Source organism: Stylophora pistillata, chromosome 9 (genome assembly GCF_964205215.1).
Source record: "Stylophora pistillata chromosome 9, jaStyPist1.2, whole genome shotgun sequence".
NCBI classification, from domain to species: Eukaryota; Metazoa; Cnidaria; class Anthozoa; order Scleractinia; family Pocilloporidae; genus Stylophora; species Stylophora pistillata.
Window position 1 is genome coordinate 21,346,784 of NC_142527.1, and position 15,570 is coordinate 21,362,353.

The 15,570-nt window shown below is 40.7% G+C and overlaps 3 protein-coding genes and 1 pseudogene across 3 annotated transcripts; 1 reads left to right on the forward strand and 3 right to left on the reverse strand.

Moving 5' to 3' along the window:
* Positions 1-242: 242 nt before the first annotated feature.
* On the reverse strand, positions 243-2,210 carry LOC148723778 (uncharacterized). Its single transcript, XM_088734490.1, has 2 exons — positions 2,065-2,210; positions 243-1,860 (listed from the first exon to the last, which is right to left on the reverse strand). Exons 1-2 carry the CDS (start codon positions 2,208-2,210, stop codon positions 243-245), a joined length of 1,764 nt encoding a protein of 587 aa, XP_088590616.1.
* A 726-nt stretch (positions 2,211-2,936) lies between these two features.
* Positions 2,937-3,365, reverse strand: LOC148723779 (uncharacterized). Its single transcript, XM_088734491.1, has one exon. It carries the CDS (start codon positions 3,363-3,365, stop codon positions 2,937-2,939), a length of 429 nt encoding a protein of 142 aa, XP_088590617.1.
* An 842-nt stretch (positions 3,366-4,207) lies between these two features.
* Positions 4,208-9,283, reverse strand: LOC148723780 (uncharacterized; annotated as a pseudogene).
* Positions 9,284-12,173: 2,890 nt separating this feature from the next.
* LOC111327363 (kinesin-like protein KIF9) lies at positions 12,174-14,891 on the forward strand. The gene is made up of 2 exons (XM_022931518.2): positions 12,174-12,466; positions 13,305-14,891. Exons 1-2 carry the CDS (start codon positions 12,308-12,310, stop codon positions 13,749-13,751), a joined length of 606 nt encoding a protein of 201 aa, XP_022787253.2. The 5' UTR covers positions 12,174-12,307; the 3' UTR covers positions 13,752-14,891.
* The last annotated feature ends 679 nt before the right edge of the window (positions 14,892-15,570 follow it).

The window sequence follows — 15,570 nt, forward strand, 5'->3', positions numbered from 1 at the left end:
TCAATTGTCTATATAATTTGGATATATCAACAAAGTTGAAATGGTAAATTGGCCACCGTAATGATTACAAAAGCTGACGTTTCGAGCGTTAGCCCTTCGTCGCTCCGACGAAGGGCTAACGCTCGAAACGTCAGCTTTTGTAATCATTACGGTGGCCAATTTACCATTTCAACTTTGTTGATATATCCAAATTATTTCGTTACTCCCACCGACGCAGCCCCAAACAGTTTCTTTCGAAACTATCAGCCTTTGTTCAATTGTCTGTTGATTTCTCCAACAACCGCTGCGGTGCGTCGAGGTCTCGCAATGTTATCTCGTACAACTTGATTATCTGGTTGAACAACAGCGGGTTGCGTTGAATGTGTGACTTCATTGATCGCCTTTACTTCAATTAGAATCAAATGTTGCACTACTCTTCGAAGATAAACAGGACGTTTATCTCTGCTAGTTGTCTTGACGACAGCGGCACGAACCCTTCCATCGGTTCCAGGAATAAGTTCTTCTACTTTCGCCAGTATCCAATAACATCTCGTCGTCGAATCGTTCTTCAGCAACACGATATCTCCGATCGATATTTCTCGAGCACCATTTCCCTTGGTTCCAACGCTCGACTGGTCTCGTAAACTAGTAAGATACTCTCTTCTCCATTGCTTAGTTGACTGCTGAAGTAAACTCTTGTGATGTCGAGCTTTTCTTGTCAATGACCTGTAGGTACTAATGATCTCGTAATGTGAGCTGTTTGGCGTTGAGCTGATCCGACGACCATAGATAAGATCCGAAGGTGTCAAAGGGTAAGAAATTGAATCTGCGTCCTCGTACATGTATGTAATGGGTCTTGTATTGATTACTGACTCGATTTCCACTAGCACAATTCGGAGTTCTTCGAAATTGAGAGTTGAACGACCAAGGACTTTTTTGAGAGGTCTGTTAAAACTGCGAACCAATCTCTCCCAAAAACCTCCCCACCACGGGGCCCTTTCAATAATGAAATGCCAGGAAATTCTTTGGTTTCCTAGGTATCGCCAAACTTCGTGTGATCGTGTGATCTTGCGTATTTCTTTGCACGAAGAATTGAATGTTTTGGCATTATCCGATGAAAGAGTCGCGGGTAGACCCCTTCGGCTGGAAAACCGTCTGAAGGCTAGCAGAAAATCTAGAACGCTAAGGCTTCTATATATTTCTAAGTGTACAGCTCTCGTTGACGCGCATGTAAACAAACATATGTAAACCTTCGATTCGTTGCGTTCAACTTCAGGACTCTTGGTTTCGATGAACAGTGGCCCAACAAAGTCGAGACCAACATGTGTAAACGGAGGATCTTCGGATACTCTTTTGTCAGGCAGATCGTTAGACGGCAGAGAGCTGTAAGGCATGCCTTCGTATTTGCGACATGTTACACATTTTCGAATAAATTTCTTCACGGTTTCTCGTCCACGAAGCACCCAGAACCGTTCCCTTAATGTTGTCAGAGTATCTCGTATTCCACTGTGTTGGGCAGATTCGTCTGACTGCTTTACCAGTAGCTGAACAAATTCATGGCTTGCAGGTAATAGGATAGGTTTCCTTGAATTTTTAGGTACTGGTGAATTGTTCAATCGCCCCTTACATCTCACAACGCCTTCTTGTAGGTCTAAGCCAAACTGTGTGACATACGTTTGCGGGGTCGACTTGTGATCTTCGCGCTGAAGAAATTCAGTTTCCTTGGTGAACGACGATGCTTGCACTGACTTGATCCAGAGATGCTCGGCTTCCTTTAGATCGGTGGCTTTTAAACTCACTTTTTCTTCGGTACTCTCGTTTCGAACTCGATTCTTGAACTTCCTTACAAACTTGATAACCAGGGCCGTTACACGGAGCAGACTTATTAAGTTGTGAAAGCGCCTTAGGTCGATTATCTAATTGATTCTCCTCTCTGGAGTGTCGTCTGAATTATTCACAAGTGAATGCGTGACAGATGGTGGATTCTTTGCAGCTTCTTCAAGAGCAACTTTATCTTCGGATTGTGTCGATCAATTAACGGGCCATTCAGATTTTGGTTGGTAAAGGTATGCTGCGCCATTCCACCAAGTCGTATCTGTGGAAAGTTTCTTAGCCGACAAACCACGAGAAGGTATATCTGCAGGATTCAATTCGCCTGGGCAATGTCTCCACTCATCCTTGGAGGTCAATTTTCGAACTTCTTCCACACGATGCTGGACGTCTGTTTCCATACTCGCTTGTTTTTGATCCAACACAAGGCAGTCATCGAGTCGGTCCAATTGATTGTTTTCAATTGGTTTTCGTTAGAATTGAATTTTGTGAACAAGTCGTGGGAGGAGAACTGCTCCTAGTTATTCCAGCCGTGGGATAGACTGTTTCTTCAATGGCGCAACTCGTGATTCTGAGGCAACCAGCTGCAACGAACGTCAACTCGTCCGTCTTGATAGAGTGAACGCATGAAAATAACTGCTGCATACGCGCGATGAGAGGCGTCGCTGAAACCATGAAGCTCTATTTCTACAGGTCGTGATTGAAAATAACAACGCGGAATTCGTACATTGCTGAGTCATTTCAATTCTTCAAGTAGCGTGTTCCAAGTGATGAGCAAAGATCCCTTTAAATCGCTATCCCAGTCGATTTTCTTTAGGCAAAGTTCTTGAAACAAGATTTTCATTGCAGCGTTGAAAGGTGTCAGAAATCCAATGGGATCGAATATCTTGGCCGTCAGTTTCAGAACTGAACGTTTTGTTGCCTGAAGTGAACTGCCATATTTGTACAATTCTGTGAGATCGAAGAAAAACTCATCAGACGCAGTGTCCCAATTAAGTCCTAGAACCTTGACAATCGTGTCGTTATTCACTTCAGAGCTAGTAGGTGTAGTCGATAATTTGGCGTATGACTCGTCGTCTTCTGTCGTAATATCTTGATTCGATTTGGCTTCGCTTGAATTTTCGACACTAGCTCTCGATCGCTCTCAACAGGGTGCGCGAGTTTGAATTCCATTTTGTAAGGTTGAATCCGCCTTCGGCCATGATTTTCTTTGATTTCTTGTAGACGACGAGAGCCTCCTCGTCAGTTTCTGTTCCGGTAATCAGGTCGTCAACGTACAAAGATTTTTCTAACATTTCCGCCATCTCCGGTTCGCTTTGCTTGTACAAACGCAAATGATGCTTTATTGTGGCTCCCAGGACTGAAGGCGAAGGGCGTAGACCGAAGACAAGTCGGTTGAATCGAAACTCTGCGATCTCGGGTTTCTTCGCGAACGGATCTTCGAACCATAGAAATCGGAGCAGGTCTCGATCTTCTTGTTTGATGCCCACCATCAAAAATGCTTTCTCAATATTTGCAGTAAGCCCGATGGCATTCCAGCGAAACTTAGTTAACATGTCGAAGATATGGGGAATATAATTGTCTCCAATTTCTAAACAATCGTTCAGGGAGCGTTCTTCTTTAGAATTCTTGGCTGATCCATCATAAACGATGCGAGCCTTTGTCGTTTCTCTATCCTTTTGTACAACAGCGTGGTGAGGTGAATAATAAACCCTCTTTGTATTGAGCTCGTTCGTATTGTTCAAATTTGGCACCTTTCGACGATTTCCGTTCGCGTTTGCTCTTGTATAATCTTGTCATATTCGTGAAGTAAAATCGGCTGGTTTTTGATTTATGATGCAAAGATCACAGACGTACGGTGGCTCATAAGTGCCATGCAAAAATTGTGATTTTTTTATCGTTTTAGCGACTTTTCTAGCGACTTTTTTAGCGACTTTTTTAGCGACTTTTTTAGCGACTTTTTTAGCGACTTTTTTAGCGACTTTTTTAGCGACTTTTTTAGCGACTTTTTTAGCGACTTTTTTAGCGACTTTTTTAGCGACTTTTTTAGCGACTTTTTTAGCGACTTTTTTAGCGGGCTCAAGTTGCACATTGTGACTGACCCACGTGGTAAGTTGAAATTCATACACGTCGTTGGAGGAGAAGAGCCGATCATGAAGATTTTCTTTATATTCAGCGTTATTTTTATACAAAGTTCTTCCCTGGAAGCTGTCATTCCCGAGTACTTGCCTGTAAATCTCGCTAAAAAAGTCGCTAAAAAAGTCGCTAAAAAAGTCGCTAAAAAAGTCGCTAAAAAAGTCGCTAAAAAAGTCGCTAAAAAAGTCGCTAAAAAAGTCGCTAAAAAAGTCGCTAGAAAAGTCGCTAAAACGATAAAAAAATCACAATTTTTGCATGGCACTTATGAGCCACCGTACAGACGGGCTTCACACATTCGATAATTGTTTGTACATGGCAAGCAGTCTTCCTTCCATGGGAGAGCAACTTCGTAATGACGACCATTAAAAGAGATTTCTTCGTTTCGCTTAGCTTTAAGTTGCAAATGAGTTGCGGATTCGATTTCGTCTGTGATTCCGATGCTTTCGGTTTCCCAGAACATTTTCAGCATATTCGTGATCTCGTCAGCTTCATTCGTTTCGTTTTACAATGTTTTACCAGAGATGATAAGATTCGAGACGACAATGGAAATTTCATGGACATGTTGCTCTTCGGTAGGGCCTGACAGAAGCCAACCAAACTGACCAAATTCACCGCGGATTGATTCTCCAGTTACAATGTCCCAGTAATAATCTGAGCCAATGAGAATGTCAATAGAGTCTAGGTCGATCGCAGAACGGTCTGCTAGATCTAAATCTATCAAATGTGGGTATTTCGTGACGTCTATTCTCTTAGGAAGTGGCGAACAAATGACTGGAAAATTAAGCGCTGAAATCTCCACGTACTGATCTTTATTGCTTCTTAGTGGCAAGGTAACAACTTGACATTTTTGTGTACGATAAGCGTTTTCACCAAAAGTGTTAAGGTGAAGGGTCTCACTGGACGTTGCAGTTAAACCCAGCTTCGCTTTGATGAAGTCGGTGACGTATGAACGTTGGCTGCCATTGTCGAACAAAATTTGTACGGTAATGGACTTGGATCGGTCTTCGTTTGTTGCTATCGCGGCAGCAGTTTGTAACAAAATGCCCCCCTTTGCCCTCGCGGTCGAAGTTGCGGTCACAGTGCTCCCCAAGGATGGAGTTTCATTTCCTTCTTCAGGTTTTGTTACGTGGTCTATTTTATTCGTAATTGGCTCTCTGGTGTGACTCACAAGAGTCGAGTTTTGCCCTTCCCTCGAATTCTGATCAATCAAACCAGACATATCGGAGCTGTAATCGGGGTTCTTTGGCACAAATTTTCTGCAAATCGACTGATGGTGATGGCCCTGACATCGTCGACAGTTCCTTTTGCATGAGCCACCGTGGTGATCACGTTTCAAACAAACGTAACCACCAAACGTAACTTCGACCCTTTCTCAGGATTTCGAAACGAGCATGAGGGTCACTCACATTTTCACAGGAAGCAGAGTAATGTAATCCACCACAATAGACGTATTTAATTTGATTTCCCGTCGACGAAAATCGTGTGCCATCTTGAGACAAAAGAGCATTCGCGGTCGGCGTTTTATGATGATTAGGGTGGAGTTTCTCAAGGCTCACATTGGTCCTCACACCTTCCCTAATCTCGCGTGCCTCAACTTCCTGACGGATCACTTCTAACAGGTCGGACATCTCCCACACGACCCTCGCGGTATTTCTAGCTACTTGAATTCTCATTTCATGAGGTAGCTTTGACATGATCACAGGAATCAATAAACTCCCATACTGGTGAGAACTTACACCCAACGATTCCAAACCTCTTATGTTGATGCTGATTTTGTCATAACCGAGACGAAGTTGGGACGCTTTATCGTTAATACATGCTGGAATTTTAAGCATTTCATCCATATGTGTCAATATTATGTTCTGCACTCTGCCGAAGCGTTTGTGTAATATCTCGATGGCAGACCTGTAGTTAGCCTCAGTTCTAGTTAGCCCTTGAATCCCTCTTGCTGCCTGTCCCTCCAACAGTGAATGCAAGTGATTAAATTTGTCGATTAAACTCAAATGAGGATTGGCGTGTATGGCGCTGTTAAAGCTGTCCCAGAAGCCTTGCCATTGCGTAATTTCTCCTCTAAATTTCGGTAACACTAGTTTAGGTAACTTCGCTTTAGGCTGATAAGCCACTGAATTAGCGTTTATGCTAAAGTTAGTATGTGAATGAGAACCCAGACCTGAATTTCCTCATGATTGCATGTTCTCAGCGTGGGAAGTTGAAGCGACGTCAAAAGAATGAAATCCACCATAAGCTGCACTCCCGGGCAATTGGAGTTGAACATTATTTTTAGAAGCCAAAGTCGAAGTTCCACTTGATCCAGAAGGCGTAATCGATTGTTGAGAACCAGGGGGCGTAGTATCGTCGATATTCGTTGTTGGACAACCGAAAGTCCGTCATTGTTATCCATTGAACCAGTCGCTTCATTTATGACTAGCAATCGATCAATTACTCGTGAATTGATTTCATCCGATTCTTCTATTTCGGCTTCGACCTCTTCCACCGCGCAATTCTCTATGATTTCTTCGCCGAGTGTTTTAACCAAATTTAACATCTCGTCTAGAGAAGCAGCAATAGCCTTCAGGCGTTTCTTGTCACTCGTTTCAGCCTTGAGAAGACCATCCGCTTCATTCATTAGTTTTGTCATAACAGTCCCATTTCCACCTCGTTTGGCGCGAGTACGTGGTAGGCCATTTCGTGTCTTGTGTCTCAGGGTATCAATGCCCCACGTTGGGCGCCATATAACAAAACCAAGCGTAGGCGTAATTCCAACTCGTTTATGGTGTGTCTTAGGCCCGGTTTAACCGTCGCATTTTACATGCGCCGAATCTAATACTAATTTAAGTCGACCTGAATTTAAAAAGTTCGGCATTTGATTTAAACGTCGCATTTAATTGTGCCGAATTTAATTGCCGAGTGCGAGTGACAGCTTCATTCCCAGACTCCGCTGTAAGTCCCCCGCTAATATGGCTGACAAAAATAAGGAGGCTATTTTGTGTTTTCGGCGTTTATGCCTCTCAAGCACCATTCGCGCTAACAGGAAACGGCGACTTATAATGCAGATGGCAGTGTATCATCTGCTAGCAAGAAGAAGACGGCTTCTGTACGTTTGTTCCCTTGTTATGCTTTTCCCATCGCAAAGAAATGCCATAGCACGTGTCCCAAGACCCCGATCGTGCCGTCGATTGATACGAAATGAAGGCTGGTGGCACAAGGTATGGACTACATATTCTGATGTTCGATTCTTTCCCGCCAGTTTTCTTTGCGCATGTCATGTACCATAAAACTGTTGTGTTATGGGTAAAATATAATTAAACATAATTTATGAATTAGATTTGGCACATGTAAAATGCGGCGTTTAAATCAACTGTCGAACTTCAGTCGCATAATCGACTGGATCAGTCGAATATTCGACTGAACTCGCATTTAATACAAATCTGCTGAATTTAATTGATTTAAACGTCGCATTTTACATGCACTTAATTCGGCAATTAGGTTCGGCGCATGTAAAATGCGACGTTTAAACCGGGCCTAATGTGTAATCGCTTCTTTATATATAGGTAATATGAGAATAACTAATTTAATCAATCAACTGTCACTGTATAAACAAAACGAAATATCTGGTTTCACAGGTAAAGAAATTGTTCTCGCGTGGGGGCGTCTCCAGGTTTCCGACATTGCAGACAGATTATTTGTATGACGGTGTGTGAAAAAGAAACGTTGTTCCCCCATAGAATTCGCGCCCAGGGAGGTCTTATATTTTTGAACGTGGGCGACGTGAGAGTGATAATGATGGCCTTTGCTGATCCAAGAATCACTCCCAAATAACAACCAATCTAATTCGTTCTTCGCCATGTTAGGAAAAGGCATACATTCACCACTTAATCGAACAAACTAACTGCTTCTTTTGATTCCTCGTCAGAGTATAAACAATTCTCCGCAAATGTCAACAGGACCAACGAAGAGAAAACCTTATAACAATTGCCGTGTTACAAATCGTAACTCGTTCTGTATTTAAGCTAGCTAACCCAATAACTACATTTTTAAAGGCTATATATGCCAGTAACTTCTAGAAGAGCTTGATCAAATTTATTTAGCCATTTTAGCAAATATATTCATCCACTTTGTTCAACATTCTCATCTGCTAAAGTTATACTGAAAGGAAGAAATGAAACTTGACTATTTTGGGTAAATTAACTTTAATCATACGCACGAAACGTGTAGGCGTAATAGAAATTCTTACCCAGAATTGTGATCTGGAAGGGTCAATCTAGCATCATTAAAGCAAAGCTCACCCAATAATTTGAGGAAATTTCACACATGGATTACTTACAGAAATATCGGTGAGATTGAGACTCACGGAAATCGGTGAATCGGCCATTTGCTTGGGGAATTACACACACTAACTGTTAGCAATCCTAAGTTCAGATGGTATCAGAATTTGCATCTTAAGCCTAAACCTCTCTTTATCACAATTTCTTTCCTTACCTTTTATGCCGTATCGAAATTTTCGTCCAAAGTACCCCGTCCGTCACTGTGAAAAGATTCGGCTCAACACCTAAGGATGTGAGTTTTGTCAAAGTTTAAGTGCGCAGTATTGGTCGCTTGATGATGTTAATAAAGCGGTTAACATTTGTTCAGTATTTATAATAAACGGTTAGGAGGTTGGAATCCTCAACAAGCCGCGTGGGCTGTTCCATGTCATAGCGGCTCACCTCCAACGAGAAGGAAACGGTGTTTCGCAAGAGCCAATAGTAATCATGTCTACCCAACGCATACTCGCAGATTTATAAGTCTAAACTTTTTATGAAGCCATATCCGCCATTCTTCGCAAGGCGAAACAAATGAACTATTGAATTCAAGTCCATGACACTGAAGATGCCATTAAGAATATTAAAACATTGATAGTGCTATAACAAGCACGAACAAAGCGGGTTAATACAATATTCCATGGATGATCACCATTCCTATTTTTTTTTGCAGTCAATAAACACTACGACACTACTTTGCAATATAGTCGTTTTTACATTTTCTGTACATGATAAGCGTTTATCTTCGGAAATTAAACATTTTGGCAAGCGGGAAAAGTACATTTTAACCAGCCAAAAATATCTAATCTAGCCCTCAAAATGCACCCTACTGTTGGACAAAATGGCTTTAGTTATGATCTTTCCTAACCTCAGTTCCCTTCAGTGGTATTTAATACATCAAGGAGATATCATCGGAATTAATTCTGAAAAGGTGCATTTAATACATTTCAGCTTCTTTACTTGAACATGGCATGAATAGATATACCCTGTGTTCCAGTTCCCACGTGAACATTCGCCTGCACATCCAAACATGTCATATTTTAATGATGCTGATTAGAGATTTGATTGCCAAGTCAACTATGTCAACAGCCTGGATTCCTTTTCAATCAATTTTCATTCAATAAAACTTTAGAGTTTGAAAAATTGAAAAATGAATACCGAATTTGATTTCCTTTAAAATGACCAGAGAATGGCTAGTCTGTACTAAGAAGAAAAGGTATTTTCAGTCTTGTTTATGTGACGGTCCATTGACAGTATGGAATAACTCTTAACAGCTTTTTCACAAACTATTTGAGACTCTATCAACCACGTCAAAATAGATAAATTTACTTTTAAGTCATTTTAAGAATAATTTATTCAGCGGCTGCCATGTTTTTTAACTAAAATCATGATTGTGTTCATTTGATACCAGACTCAGTTGGAATTGGGCAAACACTGAACCTTTGGCCTTTTGGTATGTGCCTTGAGTTTTTAAAATTTCCTTCTTCTATCTGTGTTTCACCGAAGTGAGCTTTGAGTTGAAAAGATAGAAATGCAACTCACCGTAGTAAAAAGAAAAAAAGTAAAATGACCTGGCATGGTCAAATTTCACTGCGAATACGCTATTCTTGCGCCTTGTATATTACCTTTAAGAACGAGGCAAAACTAAAAATCTATATACCTATTGCTCCAAACTGCTTTAGTGTATTTAGTAACTTACCATTTCATACAGAAGAAAAAAAGGATAGTTTGTCTTTTAGTTCTGGTGCGACTGTATCAACTGACTGTATGAAGCAGATTTTAGGCTCAATTTACACTCAAGAATTAAGCACAGAAGCCATGACCGTGATCTTTTCAGTTCTTCATCTCTTTAAGAAGGAGCTGGAGCAAGGAAGTAGGTCTCGAGACAAATACGAACCGTAATACTCCATCGCCTCCAAAACGCTTATTAACAACAGAAAAAAATAAAAAACCACAGTGGAGACTCATTTGGTACGTTTGTCTGAGTCACTAAGGGGCTGTCCATGTTTGTGTCAAAACCGTCCAACGAACGAGGCAAAAACAAAGGTTTACCATATTATTGTATCTTCACAGTGCGTGTGGATTCTGATTTCTAGCTCGCAGATCTTAATTTTTCTTTAAAATAAGAATTATCATCATATTTTTAACAACATCATAGACTCGCGATCTTAAAATGGCAGTTAAAGTAAAAATGTTCAAATTTTCTTTTTTAAGAATCAATTGCTAACATCGTGATGGGTTATTCAAGGAAAAATTACGTTCAAAAGTTTAAAGGAAAACTTCCGAAATAGCAAAACCTGAAAACAGTATACTGTTTTTTTCCTATTTTTTTTTTTTTCGTAGTTGATTTGAAACTGCTTCTGCTTAATATCTGCTTCTGTTTTCGCTTCTTTTAATTTTATACCTTAATGTCTCAGGCAAAATTATTCAAGATGACGAAGATAATCCTGAAAGCGCTCTTCAGTGCTGCAATTTCCAGCGGTATTTCAGTAACCTTCACGACATGTGCAGATGAAGGATCATCGAGTGCCTCATGCGATTTCAAGACTCATTGTCTGGTAGGCAACGTTTTTTCCTCCGTACACTGTTGGCACAAAAATGGTGACGAGCGGACTTGGGAGGAGCTACTTTTATCTGACATATGTAAACTAGAAAGTGAAAGTTTATTTCAATCTTTTTTTTCTTCTTTATCAGAATGAAGCGGTTCTTTGTCTCTCAGGGAAAGGTCTTGTAAATCATAGTCAAGGTGAATATAAAACAAGTCTTGCAGGATAGTTTTTATATTCTGCATTATCCCCCGTGTTTATTTCTATCGTTCAGATTAAAAAAAAAAAAATACATAAAAATAGCTGGTAGGAGATAGCAGCTCGTAAAAGGGGGAATAATAATCATAAAGGGGAAGCAACGTTTATACTTTGAAACAAGAGGTAATGCTTAACCTATAAATCCCTTCTATTCTTGTATTTAGGGAATGCACATGAGTTAAGTCTCTTTTATAGGAGAGAGATGGAGCAACTTCCGGTGAGTTATATTCATGCAGTCCAGGGAGTCGGATCGAGGGGGGGGAGGGGGGGTGATACTTAGACCATTTTTGCTGGGAATTGTGCCCGGCCTCTCAGAACCCCATTACCGTTTTAGTCTATTCTGTGGTCAATTATAGAACCCAACTCGGTCACTTTTGGGTAAATGAAACACCTTTTTAACCGCGAATCTTCTAATTTTTTTTTCAAATCCCTACTTACAAGAATTTTTTTATCCGTAAAATCCCCCCAAAAAATATGCGACTCCATTCTAATAAATCTAATTATGATACAACCCAACTATAGTCAATCCAGTCGTAAAAATGAGACCCCATCCAGCGGCACATCCCCAGGAAGTACCAGAAAGTATCCCCCCGTCCTGGTCATGAAGGTGCATTTGTGCTTTGAACTATTTTATTATTATATTATTATTATTTTAAGTCGTTTTTTTGACGGTAAACTTTGCGTCACAAACTGACAGCATCTATTTCATGATCTGTCGCATTCTTTCAATGCTTCTTGGTTATTGGCTGTTATACTTTGGTTGTACTTTTAACTATCGGTTCCTCGAAAGCTAGTAAAATTTTTTATACGTATTTTTTTCTTCCGTTGGTTGGAAAACTATTTTTGAAATTGCATTCTCGATCGCCAAGGAGTTGAAATTTTCTAATAGGAACCAATTAGATTTTTTTCGGAGCTTGTACAATTCAACCGCCATTATCTATCTTTTAGCAAGGAGTAACATCTCTTTTCACGCGGAATTTGGGTTTTTCGCGCGTAACATCGGTACAGTCTTAAATAGAACAATGAACATTTGTTTTTACTCTGTAGCCAGGGCAGGTAAGCAAGGCACTGTCCAAGGCGATGAGAGCGGATTGGTTGGAGAAGTCGACGCCCAAGGATTTGGTGTAGGTGTAGCTTCTCCTGGCGTAAAACCCAACGTTGCCTCCTTGGTAAGCACCAGAAAGGTGAAGAGTCGGGGAAAAGCTAAAGGGAGAGACAGCGCAAAGTCTCCCGCACGGGGAAGTGGAGGGCAAATTGATGGTCAAGCCGGAAGCGATGGGCAAGATCGAGGGCAATCACCTTCAGCTCAGTCTCCTACACAGTGCGTGGCCACCCCTTCACCCAAAAGCGAAGCTTTTGAGGAAATCAAACAGGAAAGAGGCAGTGAAATTAACAGGATCCTCAATCAAAATAAAGGTTAGTGGTATTCTTGGTGGGGTGTAACAGAACCGGGGATTCTGAGTAAGATGCAATGGGTTGGAATTTGCGATGAATGCTGGGCAGAAAGTGGCGGCTTGTTTACTGATTCCAGGTCGAATTACTGATCTTAAATCATTAGCTTTTAGTAGGGTAAGAAATCGGAGAACAAAAAAATAACCTTGAAATAACGACAGGAATCATTAGATTTGAACGTTAGATTCGACAATTAAGCATGGGCCACAGCTGGCATTCCTGATTCCCACGCATTTTTCATCAACAAAGGTTTCAGTGTCGTATCACAAAGCCTAACTTTCCTTATGGTTTTCCTGGTTATTTTTTAACAGTACCATTAGTTAAGGCAAAGCCTTTATATCTCTTACACCGGGACGGCAATGTTGAATGACCCTTTTATGTAGCACCACTCGCACTTTGATATGGTTGGAAGAGAGGGTGGGGTCAGTTACAAGTTGACTTCAATATTTCAGTCTCACGAACCCAACTGATATCGGAATGAGGATACGGCGAACTTTCAACCTCAGGCCCTGGTGCTTTCCTGGAGCTATCAATAAACTTCGGGGACTGATTCATATCACGACTTTAGAAGTTTAAAGTGTCGTTACGATTGGCTTTTGTAGTTGAAAGTGAGGCAGTAGCGTTGGACGTATCCACAATGAAAAGTATCCGATTTCATTCGTTTCTGTTTTTTTTTTTCTTTTCAGTTGTAAGCTTTTGTCTTTAACCAGGAGAATCTAGTAGAACCTTCGGATAAACCATACCAGTCTCCGTATGTGCTACTGCAGATTATAAGTACCTAATAATTGCTTATTCCTTGTAGAAATTTTGTGTGAGAAAAAGAGAAAGGCCAAGGAACTGTTCTCGTCAGTCAACAGTCTTATGGAAGAAATCAACGACACCAGAGAACGACGGTCAAGTCATTATTGATGATAATGAGTATGAACTTGTCTTTAAAGCAAAAGATCTAAAGTTACGCTATCGGCGTGACTTCGAAGACCTGCTCAACACTAAATCCGAAGTTATCTACTGCGAGAAGCTGGTCAATCAATGTAGGCATCGTCTCGTAACCGAGTTTGACAATTGGTATTCCGAGTCGTTCCTTGGAGCCGGTGATGAACCGAAGGGTGGCCGAGAAGGGCAAGTTCCCGAAGATAAACAAGAGAAGTTTGATCGGCTTCAGTTAGAGTTGTTGATGGAACATCCCGACTCTGTACTTTACTACAATGCTAAGATGCAAACTGAATGGCGCATGCACTTAACGGCCTGAGGAAGACAGCAAAAGAAGAGAAAGCCTGGAGCTTTGATAGCTACAGTGCGAAACAAGCCACCAACAACACTGACTGTCACGTGATCAAATAAAAATACTTTTAAAAAAAGAACACAACTACATTCACAAATCATTTCAATAGTGCCTTATTTTCCTAAATAATTAGTCTATTTCTGAGCATTGCTACAGATCTAGTTTATGAACGGATAGAGGCGCATGCGCTGTTCCGTATCGTTCTTCACCGGTTATGTGTGTCTATGATCCGTGTCTATATTATCAAGAAATGATGAAAATCGTGTTTTATCAATTGTTCTCAACTTTATGCAATATTCTCTTGACTTTGAGATGAAGTTTTTTTCCTATTATCATCACCGTTACAATTATTTTAATATTATTATCGTTCAATTAATTTCATTACTATATCTAAGATTAATCAATAGGAAAATAATCATCCATACACAGTTCACGCTGGTATCCAGTAGACTAACCAAACTGACCTTATAGAAAGAAGACTTTCTGTTTTTATTTTCTCCTTTTTATACTCTTATCTTAGTTTAACGAGGGATAAAGTGCAGACTGCTATTTGTTTTTATTTGAGTGGAAGCTCCGTGTAATCAGTTTAACCTACTGTCTTGTAAGGTTTGCGCATAGTACTTGTTCATACTGTAGTCTAATTCGGTCTGTAAATAAAAAAAGAGAGATAAATGCTAACCTTTTTTGTTGATATTATTGTTGTTGCTATTGATTTAACAAATCAACAGTGGTTTAGCGTGGTCCGTACTGTTATGTCAACGATATTCGTCATCACAATGGTCAAAATTTTGTGCTCACAAGGCGCAGCCTACTGTTGATTCTCTGTTGAGAATCGACAGCACGTAAGTGTAAGGAAAGACCGCAGATTGCCATGTGTTGCTTAGAATGATTAGGTAAATTAAAATGTCTAGCGACTGGTTTCGATGTGTCCTTGTCATTCCTCTCCACGTCGCGAAGGTGTTCTCGGAATCGGTCACCTAGTCCTCTGCCTGTTTCGCCGATGTAAATCTTTTTGCAATAAGTGCAAGTTATGCAATAGATTACATTGGCGGAGGTGCACGTGAAGTGATCGGTGATCTTAATGGATCGTTTGGGTCCCGATATTTTCTCAGTGTTGTGAACTTTGAAAGGACACGTTTTGCATCGTGCACGAGCGCATTTAAAAGTGCCTGGTTGGTCTAACGCTCGAAACGTCAGCTTTTATAATCGTAACGGTGGCCAGTTTACCATTTCAACTTTGTTGATATATTGAAATTATAATGTTTAGTATAGTTGTTTAGTGCTTATTAATGTTTAAGTTGTGCAATGTTCACAGTACTCTATAGAAGAGTCAATAAGACAGTCAAAAATTTAAAATTGGATTAAGGACGTACTTAGGTCGAAACTCATGATCGTTAAAGAGTTCACTCTTGTAGCGCTCACAGGCCACAAGACTGGCACTGCAGAGCTGCCGTGCAGTGGTCATTGCCTAATATCGAGCCCACAGTCTTTTCAGCTCCATGTCAGCGATTGGTCGTCTGGCGCAAGACAAAGCGCGGGCAAACGGGAATTACAAAGTGCGGGAAATCGGTAGTAACGATATTTCCCGATTTGATCGGTATCGCTGGAGTCGAATACTTGGTATCGGTATCGGCCCTTAACTTTAACTTCCTCGAACCATCGTTGTAACTGCCTTCACTTTCACAATTTCTGGTTTGTGGTTAATCTAACGTACAGCTTTTGACAAAGTGGGATCTTTCTAATTGGTAGGTTGTCGATTCTATGCTTTGTAGATGGCTTCGATATA

Excerpts from the sequence above, each read along its gene's own strand:
- LOC148723778 (XM_088734490.1), bottom strand. The coding sequence starts at position 2,210 with ATGGAAACAGACGTCCAGCATCGTGTGGAAGAAGTTCGAAAATTGACC. Across the intron at positions 1,861-2,064 it reads CTTTCCACAGATACGACTTG|TCTGCTCCGTGTAACGGCCC; the intron begins GTGGAATGGCGC and ends CAACTTAATAAG.
- LOC148723779 (XM_088734491.1), bottom strand. The coding sequence starts at position 3,365 with ATGTTAACTAAGTTTCGCTGGAATGCCATCGGGCTTACTGCAAATATT.
- LOC111327363 (XM_022931518.2), top strand. The coding sequence starts at position 12,308 with ATGGTCAAGCCGGAAGCGATGGGCAAGATCGAGGGCAATCACCTTCAG. Across the intron at positions 12,467-13,304 it reads GATCCTCAATCAAAATAAAG|AAATTTTGTGTGAGAAAAAG; the intron begins GTTAGTGGTATT and ends TATTCCTTGTAG.